The sequence below is a fragment of the Euprymna scolopes genome, chromosome 30 (genome assembly GCF_053919585.1).
Source record: "Euprymna scolopes isolate OS-2025 chromosome 30, ASM5391958v1, whole genome shotgun sequence".
Taxonomy (NCBI): domain Eukaryota; kingdom Metazoa; phylum Mollusca; class Cephalopoda; order Sepiida; family Sepiolidae; genus Euprymna; species Euprymna scolopes.
The window spans coordinates 32,348,158-32,372,403 of NC_136511.1; the positions used below are offsets into that span (position 1 = coordinate 32,348,158).

The 24,246-nt window shown below is 34.2% G+C and overlaps 1 protein-coding gene across 5 annotated transcripts in view; it reads right to left on the minus strand.

Annotated features, from left to right (window-relative positions):
* The window catches only part of LOC145254737 (uncharacterized), a 775,668-nt gene that overhangs the window by 3,584 nt on the left and 747,838 nt on the right, over positions 1-24,246 (minus strand). For 4 of the 5 annotated variants that reach the window (XM_080113473.1, XM_080113471.1, XM_080113472.1 and 1 more), the window contains 2 exons: positions 10,121-10,258; positions 3,015-3,310 (listed from right to left, as the gene is read on the minus strand). In XM_080113473.1, the coding sequence (XP_079969599.1) occupies positions 3,015-3,304 (290 nt within the window). In that variant the 5' untranslated portion in view covers positions 3,305-3,310; positions 10,121-10,258. The remainder of the gene's footprint in view (positions 1-3,014; positions 3,311-10,120; positions 10,259-24,246) is intronic. The other variant, XM_080113475.1, reaches the window with a different exon arrangement.

Sequence of the window (24,246 nt, forward strand, 5' to 3'; positions counted from 1 at the left end):
ACCGGGAGTGATTAGTACTATCTATTTTTTTATTTTTCAGTATTCTTTGTTTATATTAAACTCAGCATACATTTTAGTAAGATTCTCCATGCAAGCTGAACAAGGCTTGAAACGCGTTTTAAAAATATTTTAAAATATTAAAACATGATAGAAGTCTGAAAAATCTACAATTGTTGATGTCTACACTTTATATATATATACATATATATATATATATATATATATATATACATAATTATATATACACATATATGTATATATATATAAAAATATGTATACACATAGGCACATATCTACTTTTACTGTCTATTGGGTTTTATTAAAATACTAACAGTTATGCTCCATATAGAATTAAGCCATCCCCCTTGGAAGACACCAATATATATATTGTCATTTTGTCCTTCAAAGTTTCTTTTTCATTTCATCTATATCTCTACTATGATATAAAAGTTACATACAGTTACATAGTTTGATGCATATTGCCGTTAACTAAAAAAAAACAAAAAACTTTAAAATTGTTAACTCGGGAATTTTGAAAAAAAACGAATTTCTAAATCACTTGTTTCCTTTGCTTTAATGATAAATGCTTTATCACTAAATTCTAAGATAAGGTAAACTCCCAAATAAGAAACAAGAAACATCAATAAATTGTAGGCATAACTAATCGCACCTCTTTAATAAATTACATCCTCCTCCACGATAGGTCCATATAAAAAAAATGCATATACAAAGACCCAACAAAAAATGAACTTTTTGACTTAAATATCCACAAAATGTAATATTAGCTAATTTCATTACAACACAATCTTTGTCGGCACGGCCACGAACATCGTTTCATATAACTATACCTTTTACTTCCACGCAATTATTTAACATAGTCCAAATAGTTTTCTATCTCCTTCAATTCATCAACTGAAAACATATACATTTATGCTATATTCCATATTAAGTTTTTCCTAAACTTTTAGAAAACAAAACAAGTCTTTGCTATCTTGTTTTTTATCTGATGTCTTTGCCTCAATTCTTATACTATAGAAATGCTATCACATTTGATACGACTTAAACCAAACAAATAAAAAGGTATAAATAATCGGCCTAAACTTAAATATTAATTTGAACTTTTTTGTTCTAATTGAAATGAATAGTTTTATATACTATATTAAAGCACGCTTAATCATAACCTTTAAATTACCAATTCTTAACTCTGACTAGTTTCAACCTGTCAGAACAGTAACAAATATTCACCGTTACATAAACTAAACTTTAAGACTAACACTAAAATATTTTATTTCAATCTACTCAAAAAATAATAAAAAACATACATATGTGCATGCATGTATATGTATATATATATATGTATAAGTATATGTATATATGTATAAGTATACATATACGCATGTATATATATGTATAAGTATACATATACGCATGCATATATATATGTATACGCATGTATATATGTGTGGATACCTTTAAATCAATTATCTTGACTTATTCTATATTTTATCTTTTGCCGTTTACATCACATCTTCTATTTTTTAAATCCATTATTCTTTACATTTTGATTTTGTAAATTTTACTATAAACACTCTCTTCCCACTATTGCTACTAATCAATATTATTATTAAAAATTATCATAATCAATTATCATAAATATCATAGTCACCTACTTATTTCCCCCTTACCTTCTGCTTTTAATTATCATTATCACAATTAAAGTAGATGATTATATATAGGCATGGAGATAAATTAATTATAGACATTTAAAATTTTATTTTTATGATTATTACTATATAACTTTCAAAGCCTCGCGTAATAAATAAGTAAAAAAAAAACTTTATGAGAAACGAGAGTGACGGTAGGTGAGTAAAATGGGGTGGGGGACGAGTAGGAAGAAGAAATGATACCCTTGAATCACCAGGAATACTATATTATGACTGCCCCTTTTCATTCTTTCTTTACTCTTATTCCTTTTCATTTCTTATAAGTTGTACGTTTTCTGACCACATAAAAAAATTATAGTCAAATACAAGCATTTTTACAACTGAATAACCCCGATTAAATTTGAAACCCCTTTTAGAATAGATATGTCAAATGTACATTCCTCCACTAATAGAAGCTATACACACTAGTATGTTTAAGATTTGGAACAACTCTTACACACACATACAAATACCATTCTGTAATCCCACATCCTTTCCTATAACTCAATACAGACTGGAATCTACACTCGCTATTGCGTCTTATTTAAATATTTTAACAACATCTAACATAACATATATATGTGCATGGTTCGCACTACAAAACATTCACATAAAGCACTCGTCTTGCTACAATCAATGAAAATTTCCCTTACTCACTATCTGTATCTAAATCTTAACGCAGAGTCAATGAACAAAACTTATTTCATTGAACTATTCTCCTGTGGAACTCTGTACTGCGGGCCTGCTTTCCAGCGTACTACACCAGTGCCATCGTCAAGTCCAATGTAAACAGGTTATTGGTGAGCTGCTTCCTTAAACAATCGAATTCTATCCTAGTCCTACCACTAGTGATCAGTACGCTGTTGTCTCACTGATGGCTACACAGTCCTTAAGCTTTATCCTAGACTGATAAATGATGACTTTCCACCCAGTTGAGACATGGAAGAAGTAATTGAGAAACAATACTCTCAAAGAAAGGGGTATAATTGAAGACGTAATTGGCGTCTCCCAAGTTTTGCTACAAATAGTAGGAAGTAACCGGATCAGAACAAAACACTGCTACACTGCAATAAGTGAACACAGGTGGAGATAAACAGACTCGCAAAACATATGAAGCCCCCTCCCCCAGGACATAAACCACCTGAACCTACACTATCCAGTCATCCTGGAAGGAGGCTAGGTGGCAGTCCATAAATTTGAAGATGATTTCTCACTGATTAAAAAATAGCGGTATAGAGGTCTTGAAATACGATACTAGTACTACTAGTGGTGACTCCCTAAAAGATAGGTATGTCACATACGGGTACTTACCATTTTTGTTGGGGTATTACTGTAAACATGAGCACTAATAAACAGAACATGAAATCAGAGAAAGCCAAGGCGATCATGCCATAATGAGCGGACTTTTCCATTTTCGATAAATTCTTTTGCATTTTCTCTCGACTGAGGACGATCATGTTGAGTAAATTCCCCAGCAGGCCGATGACACAAACGGTCGGAACTGCAATTTCCATAATGTTCTTGCTGATTTGCGACAACACCAAATCCTCGGGACTCTTCGGTCCCGTATTGTTGAAAACATCTTCATTCGTACAATTCATGGTCGACTGAAAAGAAAAAAAAAAGAAAACTAAATCATTTAACGATAATATTATATGAAAGATGAGGAATAAAACACCTTTCTTATATCATCAGAACAATAAACCAGTTAAGGGTAAATTAAAGAAAAATACCTCTTTAGGCAATAGCATTTCTAAGCTAAATACTTCACATCTAAAAACGTGAAGGCCAGAATTACAAAAGATGGAGATATAGAACAACCGGTTAATGACATTTAAGAATGAATTGAGAATGAAAGAATAGGATGATAGTATATATATGTAGGTTATATTTATAAAAATAAATGAAATAATTGGGATCATTAAAGAAGAGTAAATAACAAAAGAAGAAAGAAAAATTAGGTAAGATAGAACAGAAAATGGAGAATTTTTATAAATAATATATACACATATATAATTTTATTTAACTTAGATACAAAAATTACAATTGATTGCAACAATTGAACAACTGTTTCGATCATAATTTCTAATATAGGCGTTAAAACGCGTGTTGAGGTTACTAGGAAAGAAGAAAAACGTTTCATAAGCAGCTGCGAGACGCCATAATGGGTTGAATTAGTCATTTTAAGTAGGATAGACATCTAGGCTAGAAATATACAAGGAGTATAAAAGGTTAAATAAGCAAAAAAGTAGGAAAGAAAGAAAAAAAAGAGAGTAATAGATACGTCAGACAAAAATTAAAAAGAAGAAGGAACTGAGAAAACTTTGTTGCTTTAATCAGAATTGTATCAATAACAGGTTGCTCTCTCTCTCTCTCTCTCTCTCTCTCTCTCTCTCTCTCTATATATATATATATATATATATATATATATATATATATATACGTTGGCTCTTACTTTATGTCCAAGTATCCGGTTCTCCCATGAGTCTCAATCTTCAAGGTTGAATTTTCTGTTTGAAATGATTTGCTCTTATATTATGCCGGGGCAACAGCGGATTGCCTTGCTGATATCTAATTAAGAAAATTAACTATTCTTCTTCTTATTATTATTATTATTATTATCATTATTATAAAGGTAAACTAATAGATAATGAAATTATTATCGTAGAACAAAGTATGCAGAAAGGATGTTTGAAAAATTAGTAAAATATTTAACTTCGAACAAAGAGTTCATGGAATTTGGCTTTGACGGGAATGTAGGTTTACAAACAACAGATTCAGCATGGAATTGTTCAACGTAACACAATCATATATCGGGACGTGTTTGGAAGTCACATGTCAGGTCATGGAAGTAAGTGACAATAGGATCTGTCAGATTAGATATACACGATTTAGTTACAGCAGTCCGGGACATACATCTATAGGAGAAGTGAGGAAGGACAGCCCGACTATGTAGGACAGTTGAGTCCTTAGCGACAGGCCTTTGGGTCTGGGCGCAAAGGAGAACAGAACAGTCACAGACGAACAAGACACGGACGAATGAAAGTATATTTCCTATTGGCAAGATAAAACCCTTAAGACTGTTTCCTGACCCTATTTGTGTATTAAATGTTATAACGTCGACTGTATTGTATGTCACCCCCCACACACACAAGGAACAATTACGAATAACTAGACGACAGAGGGAAGCAGCAAGAAATATATACACTTTGTTATATACACACGATTACATGAACATTGAATATACATTGTTACACTCTCACACTACGTAACATTGCAAGACTCATCCAATGGTGGAATAGCCGCTGACATTGTTCATAGTAAAAGACAGAGGGAGAACAGGGCTATTCACAACGATCTCCTCTCATTCGTCGATTGGCCTCTTCATTCTCTGCTTTTTCTCGAAGTTCGTGGTGCAAACACATATTGTTCTCCTACACGTCGTTCAGTCCCTGGCAGTTTTTTTCCCACGAGAGAGAAGTGATGTTGGTAAATTCCAGGGGGCTCTTTAGTTGATCTTTTAAGCGCATTTTAGGTGCTTCTCGTTGTGTGGTCCCGATGGTCAGATCGTTATATAGGAATTTCTTGGCGAACCTGATCGGATCTATTCTGTGGACGTGGTCTGCCCAGCGTAGGTTGTTGTCGATGACGGTGGCACCGACTTGAGTAATACCATATTGTTTAATTTTCATTAGAAGATCACCGTGCCAAACTGTGTAAACGGCTTTAAATGGCATCACCTCTCATGCCTTATTCAGTGCATTATATATGTGTTCGGAGATTACAGCTAGAATATCTGCAATAGAACAGAGATGCTCAAATCTATATTGTAGGTCGGAAAAGATTTTTTTTATCTATGAGGTGGTGGCCTAATACTTAATTAAGAACTCACAGATTTTGGCGAAAACATGATGGAGACTAATGGGCAATAATTGAGTGGACAATTTATTTCGCCATGTGATGCAACAGAAGCAGTTTTTCTAGTAGTCCGGAAAGCAAGATTTGGAAAGGCATGTGTTGTAGTATGGGGAGAACCGGGGCAACCTAAGCAGAGTATTTTAATTAGTATAGTAGAGATGAGATTAGGCCACACGTCTTCGATAGATTTTCATGGCATCACGAACATTGAGGGGGTAATTTTCAGGCCATCGCGTGTGATTCCTGTCCGTAATTAGAAATTTCGTAAAGGGTTGTTTGTTGGGTCTAAAGTAGAGTGCAAGAAAAACCTTCAGATAAGCAGATTTGCATTTTCGGTGCCGGGCAAGAAACTTCAAGGTTGATAGATAGTGGAAGAATTGTTAACTAATCGGTATTTACTATACTGTTATAAGTTTTCCAAAGATAACGAGTTTCGAATTTCTGCGACTCAATCCGTTTTCTGTTGACTTTTGGAATGGTTTTTCTTGGCTGCAACAATTTAATTCTTACAATTATTTCTAGCTTTTATTTACTTTTGCATATTTGTATTGGATTTATGTCGGATGAATCTGCGGTATGCATGCTACTTTGAAAGATAACAGATGCAGTGAACAATTGGGTGGAGAAGGGTTTAATAAAGAACTTGTGTGTGAGAACATGTGCTTAAATGGCTGCTTTAGCCGATTCATTAACACTATTTGCGCACAACTCCGACTATAGGGAAAAGATGGAGCGTCTCTGATGTAATCTCTATCATGTCAGCTTCTTGGAAGTAACTTGTTATTTTGTACTGGTTCAATACTTTAGAGTGATTTGTTCCCAGTATCACAACGTGAACCGCATTTTCAAGTGGACTATGGACATTTGTTACACAATCCTCGGAAACTGCGGTCAGAAATAGATCTAGAAGTGAGCCTTGCTGACGCTTCTCTAGATTTTGTGTGACTTGTCACGAACGTGACTGTCGATGACAATATATATATATATATATATATATATATATATATATATATATATATATATATATAGCTGTGTGTGTCAATCAGCCGCGTCTGTGCAAGTAGATAAACCAAGCAAATCACTGTGGCGGAATTAAAGTTACAAAATACATGTATTTGGACGCTAGCATCTAAGGAGAGTGCTGCATCTATGCTGTCAGAACATGGTTGATTAAGGTGCAGTCCTGGGTCGAGAGAGAATGTAGAAAATATTTATTATATCTAATGTTTTGTTGCATATTTAGTCTAAAGCTCACGAAAGCTTTATTGCATGATTCTAGTTTTGATTCTCTACTCAAGGCACAGGTGTTTCGAATATAGACTCCAAGTCCGTGCATATGTCTGTCTGAGTCCTTTCATCAAAGTAGAAGATAATCATACGAGCCCAAACATATTAGAGTGGTTCGAGGGGATGTTGAAATGTAGGTTAGTTTCATGTATCACTAAGATATCTAGGGAATTTGCTAGGAGAAATGATTCTACATAGCCTAAAATATATTTGTTGATGCAAGCTTCAAGGGAGGACACATATTGGTTTTGTTTGATTGGCTTCTGGTTTGATGGTATGTTTGTCTTGGTTAACATTTTATTTAATAGTTTTATCAAGAAACTCTTCATCCACATGATTTGTTGTCTCTAGAAATCCCACCGGAGTGGCACAGAATATCTTTCTATGCGCGATATGGCACTAAACCATCCCATTATTATACAAGTGCTGATAGAGCAGCCGCTCTAAGCACTACCAAAGTGTAAGGGCTATTTTATTGTCAAATAAAGCCAGACGAACAACGAAACCGGTATCGTCAAACTTATCAGACAAGAGCGGCCCAGTCTAATCGCGTGGACACATAAAACAATCAAGTATCATAATATGCCAAAAAACAAGGTCAAGCACAATGGTTTCTCTACTGTAGTCGTATCTATGCACCTGGCTAATAGGAAATAAGGACCATGAAAGCCGGCTGATAGACAGAGTCCATCTACTGCTTAAACAGGTTAGGTTTGACAACTGGTTATTTGTTTGAGCCACCAGCTTTAAGAAGATTGTCAGCGACGGTTAAAGTAGCCCTCCGTTTGTTTGATTCCAAGACGTATGATGTCAGTAGCACAAGTTTAACATCAGTGTTTCGTCTCCTAGAGAGATGATTTGAAGAGATCAGCAAGAGGATGGGCAACCCGGCACCAAGGTGCTTAATCAAGTATCTCCCCCCCCCCCCGAATTGGTGGGTAGTTTATATTAATTGAGTTAGTAGTAACGATATAGATATCTACATAAAAGTTACACTCTCAAATAAATTAAATTAGGATTTAATCTGCTTCCGCTCGCGTTGAGATGAAAAACAGGGTGGTTAGTAAAAAGCTGATGCAGGAATATTATATTTATATCAATTAGATTTAAAGAAATGATGGAATATCGTAAAAAAATGTAGAATTTTACAAAATACATTAGAAGAATAAGAACACAAGAATAAATTAAAGTAGCATTCAAAAATGATATATGGATTTTTTTTTAGTTTTCATGCAAAATAATGTATACTTTTGCAAACAAAAGGTGAAAGAAAAAAACAAGAAGTATTTAAATTATAATTAATGTTTTGACAAGTTTCTGGGCTTGACCTTTACTCCTGATCTTAAATGGAGCACATAAATTAAATCCGTTGCCAAGGCCGCTGGAAAAATAGTAGGATCCTTCTATCGATCCAGTAGATATCTCACTGCTGATGCAATTATCTCTATATATAAGTGCCAGACACGTCCAAGGATGGTTGTCACATATGGACAAGAGCTGCTAGAAAGGACTTATCCTGTCTTGATAGAGTTGAAAATAGACTTCGTAGCCCCGTAGGGGATGTCCTTTTCTCTTCCCTGCAACCTCTTTCTCACAGAAGAGATGTTGCGGGTTTGTCTCTGCTTTATCGTTATTTTCATGACAAGTGCTCGACTGAGCTCCAATCTATGGTCCCCGCTCGCCAAACTTTCACAAGAAACACCCATCTAGCAGAAAACACTATCAATAATTTCCCCCACTTTTTATCTGTGCCTAAACCTAAACGTAGATTCCATCAACAAAGCTTGTCTTCCGTTTTCCTGATTTCCAGCTGACTACAATGTTTTTGTCTTCAAGTCTAATGTAAACAAGTTTTTTATGAACCGTTCCATATAAGTTAACCAATTTACCGAATTTCCATTATTAGCGGTTACTATATTGTCCAATTTCTACTGTACACTCTTTAACTCTTAGAGTGGCCTCTTGGCCTTGATAAGTGGTTATGCCTATGTAAAAAAAATTGTAATTTTATTCAGAAATATATAAAACTTGTCGAAAGCACTTTGTTTCGGGGTTGTTTTAAAAATTAAATGGAAATTTTAATGTCGTTCCGCTTTAATATTATTTTTTGATTGCCCTGGTCTCACATTTTGCTTAGGAAATGATTGACAAACAAAATATACTTTTTCAGAAAAGGAATTAAGATTTCTCAAAAAATGTTCCCTTTTTCTCACCTATAACGGAACAGCATATTTTCGTTTCTTTTTTTGTTTGTAATACAATGAACACATAGTTTTCACAGCACCACATTCAATTTTTCAATGTAAAAAACACAGTGATAGATACTTCGTTTTGGGCGATACACCATGTTCTATTAGAAACCGTCTTACTTAAATCTTCTTGTTCTCAAATTTTTACTAATAAAATTATATTTGAAGATGGTCGGGCTATGTTTTTTATATTTATTTATCGAATTATTTTATCATTTCTTTTCGATTTTGCTTGCGCATGCGCAATTACAAAAAATTAAACGGAAAGAAATTACAACTTCCATTTCATTTAATAAAGAAACCAGAGTAGAGCGCTTTCGAAAACTTTATCCAAAAATGTTTAATTTTATGGCTATGCATTTTTAAAATGAGTTTTTAGTATATTCTGTAATATTCGATTTTGCGTCTGTCGTGTTTGTTTGCATTCGTAACATTTCAGTGCTTTCATAATATGTTATCAGATTTCTTTACAGAATAGATTTATTATAATGAATACTATTTCGAAATTCAGTTGCCAATAAACTACAGGTCGATACATCGCATTGACTTAATGATGTAAAAATACGAATTTGTAAGCCAGATTAATAATGCAGATCAATAAAGGAAGGTAAGCTTAAATTTACATTAGTTTGAAATGAATGTTTCAATGATAAAAAAAATCTCAAGTCAAATTGGTTTTTTAATTAAATTTATTAAATTTATTTACGATATCATCGATTGCCTTCGAAAAAATATGAAACTTTCCAAAAAATGTCGAAGCAATTTGCCGGAAGCATTTGTCTGTTGATTAGTTTTTAAGTTTTCGGTGCAGCTGCGGAATGTTGATGTGATTAAAGAAAATAATGAGAAAAAGTATCATTTAAAATGCATAGACGGAAGTGAGCGTTCCACTGGGCGCATGACAGATTTTCTTTGAATTTAGTTGTTCGCCGCGTAAGCAGAAAATCAAAATAGAGCACTTACCAATCATCGAATTTTCAAATTCAAATTTCGCCACTTTTGCAACAGGGATTTATGTATATTTCCCAACCTGAGATAGCGTTTTTCTTCGACGGGAAAATAATTTATCGAGTTGTTGTTCTTTCGGCATTCGCGAGTCGTCTGAAAATGATCAATAATAATGAAACAAAAAAAAAAAAATTATTTTGACGTCATTGGCGCTCAAAAAATATCACTCGAACTCACACACGCATATTACCAAACATAGACGAACAACAATAAGAATATAAAACAAAATTGATAATAAAATCGTCACTCAGAAAATTCCGTGTAGCTTAATTGCCATATGTATTGTCTAAACTTACTACCTAGCTTTACTTACGCCTCGACCACTGTCGAAGTAAACATTGAAAATAAATACATAAACTATTATGGAGATACAAACAATATTAAAATAAAATCGTATTGCTGTCTGTCTGTTTGTTTGTCTGTTCACAATATGCTTTAATATGTACAAAAATACACTGTTTTACAAATCAATTTTCATACTGAAGACAGACATTAACGCACCTACATTCCAGCATGATTTGTATATATACTATTTATTCAAATGAAATCTACATTCAAGGAGTAATATCATTTACATTAAAGAAAATCTATTTTAATAATTAGCTCCATCTTATTAATTGTTGGTTGTAAGAGAATCGTCTTCATTTTTCTATTTTGAAATATTATTTAAAGTTGGTTTATTTAATTTATTTTTATAATTTATTTTTTTAACTTCTGTTCACTATAAGCCAAGCATATGGCCATATGGCCAGAAGGGGATGCTATTTGGGACTATGCTTCGGGAAAATGAACAAGATGTTGGTTTATGTTACATTTAAACTTCTGCATATCAGTACAGTCATTGAAGCAGTAATTAAATTTCAAAGCCGAACTGCTCGAGAGCAGAAACAATAAGAGTAGAAAGCTTTTTGGAATTTAGAGACCTTAATAGTGAAGGGCTGTAACTTTGTTGCTAAGTGGATTTGTCGGGGATATGCACGGCGATGGGGCACGAATGTAATGAGTTCATCAGCACATATTCCATTGCAATACTTGTTAAACAGGATCGCGTCCAAAGATGCACCAGCCCAGATGTAGCAACAATACTCCATGTATGGGCGAGTGGTGGCTGTGTATAGGTGCAGAACATTCTCAGGTGTAAGTAGTCTTCTAGCATGATAGAGGGAACCCACCTCTTTTGCAACAGCTCTCGTAATGTTCTCAATGTATTTGTTCCTGTCCCTAACACTAATATATATATATATATATATATATATATATATATATATATATGCATATATATATATATATAGTTATTTATGAAAATATATATAATAATTAAAATACAGAGTATCTTACGTGTTTCTGTCCCCGTCAGAACTCCCTAGTAATGCATAGAAGTCGTGTTACCGGTTTACTTTTTATATACATATGTAGTTGAGTGTAGCTTAGTGTAGCTATCTAACCAAACATATTCATTGTTACTCCCACCCTGGTATAATTACTTCATTAACCAATGATAGAACTTTTTTTTAGTTTTAATGCGTTTGTTCGGGTTATATTTAAAATATTATTCTAATCAGTATGTGACAGTTGTGTGTGAAATATCATTTTCATTGGTTTGTATTGCGAAGATTAAATTAATATGTTCCTTTTGACCTTTTCTTGTTTTTATCATGAATTTATTTTTTGCACCTTATAATGTTATTGCACCTTGTAATGTTATTACATCTTATTTTCTCAAGCCAAAAAAGAGAAAAATAAATTGTTTTATTCAATCTATTCGAGCGCAAGCATTAGAAAAGTTTCGTAAGAAAAAAAACTTTGAAAGATTTCTTAACCTTCAGATTTCTTTTATCATTTTCTCTGCTGTCATATAAACAACGGTTTCACTCTCTCATGAATTTTCATTTCAAAGATCAGCTTTTCAATTGACGGTTTATGCTGAATGTCAAAAAAAAATATAAGTAAATGAATAATATATAAATGTCAGAAGGAGACAAAATGAACGGGGAATCTAAGAACATCATGACATAAATGTTGTCAGGAATGTCATGAATACCGTCAAGTAGACATCAAGAAACTGTAAATAAATGCAATACAAAAGCAGCCATGACAACCGTCGACTGCAAACAAAAAATATAACTACCTAGTTAAAAAAATGAAAAAACATGAAAACTGATGATCTTATAAAGTGTTCAGTATTACTTCATCCTCACATGCGCCATATAATGCTTCATCATCATTTATTTCTGTGTACAACCCGCGCTGCAGAGTCCGCAGTGTATTTCACTTTCACGAACACGCATTCAAAGGCTTAGTCAGAAAGACGGATGGTCGTCTTCAAATCCTAGAGTAAGGTATCCAACCTTATTATTCTACCACAATTGGTTTTCAATCTTGAATCCCATTGAAGATGAGTTAAACAAAACACACTGTAGAGTTGATCGTCAGTTTATATCTATCTGGTCGAGCTCTTTGTCCGAACCAATGTGACTGTCTTTCTCTCTCTTCACATTTCCCTCTCTTCCATCAGCTGTCCAGGATCTTCAGGATTACAGCTGATGTCATGTGCAATTTGTTGGATGTAAGTGGATCTAGATCCTCCTTAAGGTCGTCGATAATGAATGGCTACGGTTGAGAGAACGATGGCAGAAATATCTACAGAGTTTCCTCCTCAATAGTTGACAACAAAATATGGCTTTTTTTCTCTGTAGAGCTTTATCAAAAGACAGTAGCAGATAGTAGACTAATAATACCGCAAAGAAATACATATTAACTTATGAGATTAACTGCATTGGATATTGCGTGCATCATTTTAGCATGAAAAGAAGTTAAACTATTTTATGAATTAATCACATGTAATTTAGCACATCTAATTTATAAAACTATGTATGTCTGTTTGTCTTCATATTTTACAACTCTATTTCTTCCGAAACTAAAAGTCACAAACCGTCTCCAGGGGCCTCGAATGATTGGATATTTTATAGGCCGTTCTTTTATGGGTTTTTTACCCGTTAAAAATACTTTTTAAAAGTCAAAAAAAGTCAAAATTAAAAAAAAAAATGTTATACATTTGGTACATTCATCTTAGTTTATTTTTCATCAATTAATATTCGTGTCACGTTGGTGCAGTTTTAAATGCTGGAGTTTTGCTTTCGGATTTGATTCTAGCTGATGGAACCTAGATATTTTTTTCCTTTTCAAATCACGATTTTATATTAATATATACGAAATCTGGACAAATTAAAGTATCCTATTTAAGCGTATTTTACGACTGAGTACAGCCGGGTGCCCTCTTCTTTTTATATTTGTACTAATTACTTTTGTACTCATTTGAATACGCTTCCATAAAGATTATTTAAGTCTAATACTTGACAAACAGTAAAAATGCAGGTATAAGCGACGAATATTTAATTTAAATGTAAAACTCTATTATGGGATAAGCGTATCTACTCATTACAAGAATAATAGCCTTTCTCAGATTCATTGATTCAATTGGTTTCTTAGCTGGCACATCCATTGGCGGCTTTGACACACCATCTATTTCTCTTCCTCAAGGCATTCATGAATTCATTGTTGCTTATCATTCAGAAAGCCATTCACGCTGTTTCATGAAATTATGTGATATATTTTTACAGCTTTCATTGAAGTTGTACAAACAGTAGGTTGCAGTTTCATTCTGTCCGAGCAGTACTTATACTGTGCGATTGTTCTGACCATTTTACCAAAAGGGATCTTCTGCTCAGCACAACGAGATACGAAACCATGAACAGAATTATTTCTCATTGCTTCGGTATTACACCAGTCACCCGCTTTCCATGGCCTCACGTTACCCTTATCGGGTGACTGAAGTGCGCTTTCGAATATCCCCAAGGATCTCCCACAAACTAGCAGAGGGAATGAAGTGCTCTACTCTTCCTTTGACACTAGTGCTGTTCCACTATCCTATGCAACGCCTAGTATTCTCAAATGGCCATCGATCTGGTATAAGCCAGGCGCATCGTTGCTTAACTCTGGCGGAATTGGTGTTCTCACGTAATTATGTATTCACACGAAGTATAGTTACATTTAAACATGTTTTACCGATTCGTGGACGTTACTGCCTCCAAATCATGACGTGTACTGCAGAATTAATTTGCTAATACATTTTTTTGTTTATTATATAACTGTGTTTACATTAGAGCAGCATACAAGCCAACGACAATATTATACAAATTATTACACAAACAAGAAACAAAGAATAAATATTTTGATGATGTGCGCCAAGCGTATTCATCTTGCATTTCAAAATAACACCAAAGACAGACAACACGCGGACATTTTACATACATTTTTTCTTCAATGAAATATGGTGAGGGAAATAAAAAAGAAAGAGAAAAAATGTATAAAATTTTAAAGATAACGTCTATCGCCGAAATATTAATTTAAAACAAATAAATATTTTTTTCACAATATTGCGTTGTAATTTGTCTTATAAACGTATTTTATACGCATTTCAACTTATCATTTAAATTTTGTATCAGGATTAAAAACTGCTAGAATAAACTCCAAGGTAATAACTGAAACTTGTTCGCAAATATATAGCAAAAATATAGATATAAATAAAACGTATACAACACACACACACACACACAAACACACACACACACACACATATATATATTATAAATGGATTGCCTTTAACAGACATTCACTAGTAATCATGGATCTTGAAATACTTCAAAATAAGTTGCTAAGGCGGCAAATACGAGGGGCATTCTAAAAGTAATGCCTCCTATTTTTATTTTGGTCGAAAAGATTGCAGATTGCATTGTTATGATGATTAAATTATGCCTTCCTAACCTGAAAGTTTCATCTTTCTGTCGCTGGTAATGACTATGTGATTCTGTGAAACTTTAAGAAAGACCGCTGTCGTAGAGTGCGTCAGAAATAAAGATGCGCTATTGAATTTCTGGTAAACCTACACTGAGAATAGTGGTGACCATGTAGAAAAATTAATTCAAGAGCACAATTAGTGACTTGTTTTAATGGAAATCCTCTCGTTATTGTAGGCCATCTTTTTGTGTTTAAAATAGAAGGCTTTTCATTTGGAAAAATTCTCGTATGGCAAAGCACGTCGTTACTAATCGACACCCACAGCCATCGTTCCTCGCTGGCAAAGAGCATTGATTGGGGTGGTTGACTATGTAGAAAAATATATTATGGAGCACAAAAACTTGTTCGTTTTTATAATTAGTAATTCCTCTACTATCCAAATATCAAAAGGTTGCATGCACGACAACTGAGAATGCGGACCTGCTTGCCCAGCGATTCACCTCCAACTCCACCCTAGAGCCAACAAACAACTCACTCACAAATTACCCTTTGCGGACTGAAGCCACATTTGATGATGTAACAATTTCCGCTTTTCATGTCCGCAGTATCATAAAAAACAGACACCTTCAAGGTGTATTGGCCTGACCTCATCTCTATTATACTAATTAAGAAGTGCTCAGCTCAGCTAGCTTCTGTACTTTCCAAACTCTACAACAAATGCCTCGCTAAATGTTGCTTCCCTAATAGTTAACCGATGGTCGCTGTGGTAGCAGTGTACAAGAATTCTGATGAAAGTATTGACCCTCTCAATTATCGCCCTATAAGTCTCCTACATTTCTTCACTAAAATCTTTGAGACATTAATCAATCAAGCACTAGTCCACCACTCACCAAAGCTAATATTATCTCTGATAAACAGTATGAATTTATGGAATGTCTTTCAACTGCAGATATTTTAACTGCCATATCTGAACGCATATACCATGCATTGGATAAGGCGGGCGAAGCCAGAGCTGTAGCTTTTCATATATCCAAAGCATTATACAAATCTGGCACAAATGGCTGCTACTGAAAATTAAATCCTGTTGTATAACTGGACGTACACTAAATATAATTGTATCCTTCTTAGAACGATCCAGTTGTCACTGATGTACTTTCATCAAAACAGCATGTAATACAAGAGCGCCTTAAGGGTCGATCTTTGGACCACTATTATTTCTGATGCTCATTAGCAACTTGCCTGATAATATTGTGTCCGAGATGAGTATATTTGCTGATGAGACAACGCTCTATAATATGCATAAAAGAAGAACGGATATACACAAATTTAAGGCAACTTCTGAATTTTAAGACATCCAGAGCGTAGTCGAATGGGTCCGTAAATGGATGGTGGGATTAATGCCTAACACTATAGGTGTTGCATATATATTGCTACAAAAGAAACTTACGTGTGCTATAGTTGAATTATAGTGTGTTTGAATGAGTATATGGCGCTACTAAATGTCTGTCGTGTTCTAATCATAACGAACCATATGTATGTATTTATGTACGTTGTATTTATTAAGTAACGGTCTGTTGTTCTTGTATTCCTAATATATATTTTACGGCCCGTGACTAGTCTAAGTGTTGGTGCGTGTGTTGCAGAACATATAACAACGTATACATAACGACATACCTATTCTGCTATTATTTCTTTTGGGAGGTTCATCAACCGTCCTTGAGGAAGCTAGAATCTGTTAGGAAGAACATGCAAAATAGGACGCAAGACAATATAGGATTTTATGTATTTATTTAACTCCATAGCAAAGAAGTGATCGACGAATTGGGCTTGCGGTAGTTCTACGTGCCCGTTCTAAAACTTTCCATTCTCATGGGGAGACACATCTTAGCCCATCTTGTTCATCCGACGTCTCCAGTCCAACTCAACAATGTTTGTGCAAATCAAAACACGTGACATGCGGCACGTCACGCCCGGTAACCTGTTCGATACTCTCCTGTGAAAACTGACCGGCTACAAAGTTTTACATGTTTGACAACCTATAAAAACTTTACGATTGAAATATCTGTTATCCACTCATCACTAGATAGATAGATAATTATATAAACATATAGATTGACCGATAGATAAATGGATATATAGATAGATACAAAAATAATTAGATAAACAGATAGATAGGCAGATAATTCACTGCTTCTGTTTGATCGATCTCTAACATAAACTTATCTCCTTTAACAATTACATGGTCCTGGATATGACCTTAAACTATATCCGATGTTGAGGCCCCAGCTTGCGGGCTTTGCGGAATGTGGAGCTACTTTTTAATTGCCATTGCCCCTAGGTCCACTCCGACCCGGAGTGCCAGTACCTGTTAGGGTCCCAGCTATGGGTTAAATAGAAAATGACTTGGAAAAAAACAAATATATTCTATTAAAATTTTTTTCATCAAAATCACTGGATTTGGCATTAAATAATATGAAAAATCTTGATATGCTGTAAAACAAAAACAACTAACTAACCTTTAACAATTACAAGAGACTCATCCAACCACCGATACCATTACAAATAACTTCCTACTCAAGAATTTTTTCTTCACACTCCTCGACTTAACATTCACAGGAAATATGGGCCGGAACAAATACATTAAGGACATTGTGAAAGCTGCCGCAAAAGAATATTGGCTCCATATACCATGCTAGAAAACTGCTCACACCTAAAAATATATTGTACCTCTATAAGGCTACCAATCGCCCATGAATGGTGTATTGTTTCCTCATCTAGGGCAGTACATCTACCACAAGTCTCTCCTTTTTGGATATGGTCCAAAAAGAGTTTTGAATCTAATAGGTCTCACTTTGCATCACCATGTCTGTTTTATAACTATTTCAATGGAGTGTGCTTTGATGAACTCATTGCACTTGTGCCACTTTGAAGTACAAAGCAACCAAGCAACAAAATCACACCCCTTCACTGTTGAGCTCCCTAAATACCAGAAAGCGTTCTACTCTAATAATCTATTCCCTCGAACTGCTAATCTTTGGAATTCTCTGTACTGACTGCTTGAAGAGAAAAACTGTACTGTATACAGTTCACTTGTAACGTAAGCCAACATCTTCTTCATCTTGCCCAAGCATCGTCACAAATAGTAGCCCCTTATGTCCAACTGGCGATATGCATTGTTTGTAATGAAGGTGATTAAAAAAAAGGTACCATTCCCTTCCTTGTGTCTCTTCAACTTTAAGAATTAAACCATAAGATGCTTTACTTTTCGACTGACGCTCGTAATATATGGTTCATCTGTAAAATATATTATAGGCATCACATTAATTAACCGTTATCAAAAATTCTGTTAACAGAGAATGAAGAAGGGGGATGTTTCCGAAAAATTTCTGCAGATTTCTCCAATTTCTAAAATATAAAATAAATTGGAATTTACACTACTTTTAAGTCATCCAATACATCCAGGGCAACATTATAAAATATTATTATTATTATTATTATTATTATTATTATTATTATTATTATTATTATGTTCGTTAACTTCAATGTGTTGTATTGCTTTTTACTCAAGAGCGGGTTTTTACACCAAAAGTCAAAGAGTCAATTAACTGGAAAACAACTGGCGTAGGAGGTTTGTTGTACAAAGCAGAACTGCGTTCTGGAGTACTGTGATGTTGTACTTGATTGTCAAGAAGTGCAACTGTTTCTGAATCAAACGCACCTATGATGATTTGAAATTGATTATTATTATTGGCCAACAAGGAGCTTTCACCCAGGTAATCAAAGATCTCTCCTTGCAAACAACCCTTGGCGTTCCCTGGAAGCTGATTGACAACAAGTCTCCTCAGATTTCCAGAACTCTTCACCTCCTTCAATAACATTGCATTATCACAACGGCCGCTTGCCATAGATTTCTCGATTGAGCAGCCATTGGTCTCTACTGGCATATGAGTGGCAATAAGCCTTCCCAAGTTTCCAGTTCTCTTCGCACTTGTTTAGCGGCGGTCTGGTCATCGCTCTCTTCTCGGCCATTCCATCCTCCTTGACCCTTTTCGACTATTTGGCGTCACTCATTGGGGGGGGGGTCCAATGAAGAGGCAATGGGGGATGAGATACCGGACTTATAGATATGCAGCCTCAATGTTATTTTTCCATGTAGCGTTTCATCTTTCTTCTCTGCAGCAGGTTGTCTGGCCCGCACATATGGCTCATGTGATCAGTCCCCGCATTCAAAGGCTTTCTTAAAATTTCAGCTGGTTTCATTATTGTTATTCGCTTTATCTTTCCATCCATTGCTCTGATTCTAATTTCCCTATTCTTTAAAAAAAAAAAGGTTTTTCGGAATTGTCCAAAGTGCTTCTATTATTATAGGAATATCTTGATTTTCCTCATCATCCATATTTCTTTCAGCTCTCTGCTAGCTCTATGTATTTGCTCAGTTTCTCCTTGTCTGTGATATTCACCCTGTGGTCAGCTAGAACAGCAAAGCATATATTTTGACAGGACTTTTCTTTCTTGTTAATTTTTACGACACCCGGTCTTCTTGCTTGGATGGGTTTATCCGTTCGTATATCCATGTTTCATAGGATTTTGTGATTCTCGTTTTCAAGTACTCTTGCCGGCTTATGCTTATACCATTTGCCTGTGCGTTCGAGATGCATTTTGCATACTTCCCAGTGTACTGCCCTTCCAACTTGGTCGTACATGTTCTTGCATTCAATTTGGGTTAGTTGGCAGCATTCGCTTACGATATGGTTTATCGTTTCCTCTCTTTGTCCACAGAGTCTGCATTCTAGTGTTTTGTCGATCATTGCTCTGATGTGATTGGTTCTTATCGAGTTATTTGTGCTGCACTTATTAAGGATTAAGTTTCGCGGTTTACGTGTCATTTTCACATATTATTATTATTATTATTATTATTATTATTATTATTATTATTATTATTTTATTTTAACAAATATTTGCTACTGAATCTTCGTCAACTGATTGCGCAACAGTTTTGTTAAGTCATGAAAGTTAAGCTACGTGAAACCCGGTCAGTATCAGATTGGTAACTATTTGGGAATGCTAGACGCAGAATGTCCTTTTCCTTTGAACAAAATACAGCTGAAACTCAAGAGCGCTTGTGATTTGATATTCTGTAAAATTCCCTCCTTACGAGGTCTGATACCACACCAGGTATTACCGGCGAGATTACTCCCCTACACACACAAACACGCACGCACACACACACAAACACACATATATATACATACAGATATATATGTATGCATGTATATATATAAATATATATATAAATGTATATATGTGTGTGTATGTGTGTGTATGTGCGTATGTGTACAAAGTTGTCCACTTTACGTATTCCCTTCTATATTTGTCTATTCGTTGGTCGTAATAGCATGGTTGCAAACCGCCTGCAATTTATATCCGCCTGAACCTCTCCCCTGAAACGTGCTTCCATATAAATCTTGTCAGTAGTTGATGTGCACCAACGATTGTGACCAGGTAAGCAGCAATAAGGTCGTTTTCAAAATGAAGGCATAAACAGTGACTCAGCCATTCAGTTGTCAAGGTTTCCAGGACAATCGGACAACACTGCAAGAAACTAGCTTCTTCTTTCTCTTTTATCATTCTCTTTCTTTCTGTCTATCTCCCTCTCCCTCCCTCTCTTTCTCACTCTCCTCTCTCTCTCAATATATATATATATATATATATATATATATATATATATGTGTGTGTGTGTGTGTGTATGAGTGTGTGTGTATTGTGATGCGCGTGTGTGTGTGTGCAAATTCAAACATTATTCCTAGCTCAAAAAATAAATAATTCTGTAAACTTAAAACAAATATAAATATAAATATTAACATTTATAAGGAAATCCTAATCAAATAAAAAAAAGTTCAAAATTCGAGATAGAGCATTGGTATAAGAAATGTAATTTACACTCTTTAAATTAGAATTTACAGCAAATTTATTATTCGACATGCAATAGAAGTAAAATGCTTAACAAATTTCCTTATTCCATGGAGTTTCAAAGAATAGCGCTTATCCTCAAATTGGATTTTCTCATGTTCATCTCTGACTAATCAACATTTTCTTTGGATTCCCCTACATTACAAAATGTTTAGAATATCATTGTCCGTATGCATTATCATCAATTTATAATTTTCAACTTATGTGCTAAGTAGAAAAATGCATTGCTTATAAATATTATTTTGCTATTTATGTTTTTCTTTGAAACTCCACGGATTAATGACAATTTTAAAGAGTTCACATTTAATTTCGTGTATATATTTCTATATATGAACTTTTATGTCTGTAGAAAAAAAACTGACACAGGAGGTTGGTAGGCGATTTCTTTCAAACAAATATACATATATACACATACATAAATATATATAGAAAGAGGTTTTTGTTTACTATAAAGTTTTTACGCAAATATTACGCAAGTATAAATCATATAGAATACTTGCATGAATATAATTACACGTAATAGTTAACTAAAGATGATCATCGTTTAAGAAAACAGAAAAAAACTAATAGGGAATTAATTAAAATGAATGTTTATAAGAATATGCAAATTAGCTAGATCTTTGGCAGATGAATGTAATTCCATGATCCATATATAAACAAGTTGTATTTTATTTTTTCTTTGAAAAAAAATGATTTTAATATGAATATCAATACAGAAAACCCCCTAAATTTATAGGATTATTTATAGATATATATATCTATATCTATACTCCTATATTTTTTGTGTATTAATGTTCATATTAAAAAAGAAGATGGATTTTTTTGTGTATTGATGTTCATATAAAAAAAAGAAGATTGGATTTCGAATTTGTTAGCTGTCATGGCTCTTGTAAGCTGCGACGTTGCTTGGCTGTGAAAATAATTATATTTTCTTTGATCTTTTGAAAATTATATTACTAATTTTTCGCTAGGTTAGCATACTGAATGATATCGTTCAAGCGAGTGTAAACTTCCTACTTGTGAGACATCGGCTTGAGTTCTCTTTATGGGGATAACACATATCATCGAGACGAAGTAGGTTCATTCCATAGTTGGATTTCACCGCGGTTTGTTTGATCTGCATTATTTAATGCACTTTCTTGTGTGTGGCTTTGTTGCTCAAATGGCAGAGTACTCGCCTCGCATGCAAGGGACTCGTGTTTCCAATTCATGGAAATATATATATATATATATATATATATACATATATATATATATATATATATAATAGGTCAAATCACTAGATATTTACGCTTCCCGCTGAAAAAGCACACAAAAAGGAAGGGTGAACCCCAGGTCAACTGGCCCTTTGTCCTGTAAGTGCCTGCCCATTGTCTGATTAGGAAAGGAGCGGTGGAAGCTTGGAATCTGATTAGCTAACTAAAAACTCAATAGAATGCGTGTATATGAAAATGTGAGATAACCACAACATTTCGCATAAGACTGACGAATCCGAGCATGGATGAAACACGAAATATTCTGTGTAGCTTAATTGCCATATATATTTTTATAACTTATATATATATTTATGTACATATATATATATATGTGTGTGTGTGTGTGTGTGTGTGTATGTGTGTGTAAAGGAAAATTACCACTTTAAGCAATCTAAAGATTTCTACTCGTTCTTCATACGAGAAGTAATTCATATTTTTCGAGTACATGAATCTGTCACAAACATAAATTGCTGTAATCATCCAAAACTTACAGGCCAAAGATGAGAAAAAATAATTAGGTAGAAACGCCAAGTTAATAACATCTTGACACAAGATCATTTCGGTCAAACAAAATGTATACACGCATTAATACATAAATATAGACGCACAAATACTGCATATCCATATTTATATATTAACGTAATCTGTATAAAGTAACATTAAGCTGTAATTTAATATCTCTTTCTCTCTCTCTTTTTCTCTCCCTCTCTCTCTCTTCATGTATATATATATAGACTTCTGTTCAAATCTGATAAAGTTGCTGGACCGCTGATACGATTCGGTAACAAACGTGTAATTAAACAGATAAAATGTGAATAAAATAAAACATTATATATATTTGCTCTGCGATAGTATTGAGCGCCTTCTTTAGGTTTTTACGAATTATTAGTTTTGCTATATATATATATATATATATATATATATATATATATATATATATATATATATATATATATATATATAAACAAACAGGCTCCTTTAGTCTTTGACAGACTATGGATACCCAGGTAGAGGTGCCTGCGCGTGATTTTTTTTGTAGCAGGAGTTGCGCAATGACTTCCACGCCTCTCCTGAGTCGATATTGTTAAATACCAGTGGCAATTGAAGTGTATGTACAGAACGACCGGAAAGAAATGCCGATATAAGCGGGGAGCTAGAATTCTCAAATGATCACCCACCTGGTACTATCTAGGCTTAACGTAGCTTGACATCGGTGATATGACGAGAACTGGTGTGTCAACGCGATTATGCCGTATGTCATATATATATATATATATATATATATATATATATATATATATATATATGTACAATACTCACTCTATGCAGGTTGAACCGACCTCCTTCGAAGGAGTAAGTTCCATTGTAGTATGCATTTCAGAAGTAGTCCTCATTCGCATGTATATACTCGTCATTGAAGTTGACAGCGGTAGCTTTTTACAGCTCTTGTAAATAGGTGTCAACGTGTTCCTACAATGGCGCCAAAAAGAAGTCCGCATTTCTAATTTTTTTCAAAAACCGCAAATTTAAGCTAAATTGAATGTAACTTTAAACAACCTATACCTCATTTAATTTGCTTTTTATTCCTCTATAATTTCACTTGCTTATATTTGACTTTTCATTGAAGTATTCTAATGTTCACATCAATTTAAAAAAAATCACTTCAAGTCGAAAAGGCAAAAAGTAACTCCGCGGCAACAGATGAGCATAAAAATGCTTTGCTGTCTGAAAGGTGGACATTTTTTTGCTGCAGAAATTTTCTGGCCTTTTTGTTTTGAAGTTATTTTTTAAAAAAATTTACGTGAGCTTTAGGATACTTCAATTATAAGTCAAATATGAACAGGTTTAATTATAGAAAAATAAAAAGCGCTCCCCACCCAAAAGACAAGTGCGGATATTCTTTTTGGCACCCGGTACATACTGCACCTGCTTTCGTTAATGGTTACCCATCTGGTACTGACTAGTCTCAACGTTGCTTAACTTCAATGATTGAACAAGAACCGGTGTTTCAACGTGAGTATGACGTATTTCGAAGTGTATCCAAGAGAAGTAATTATA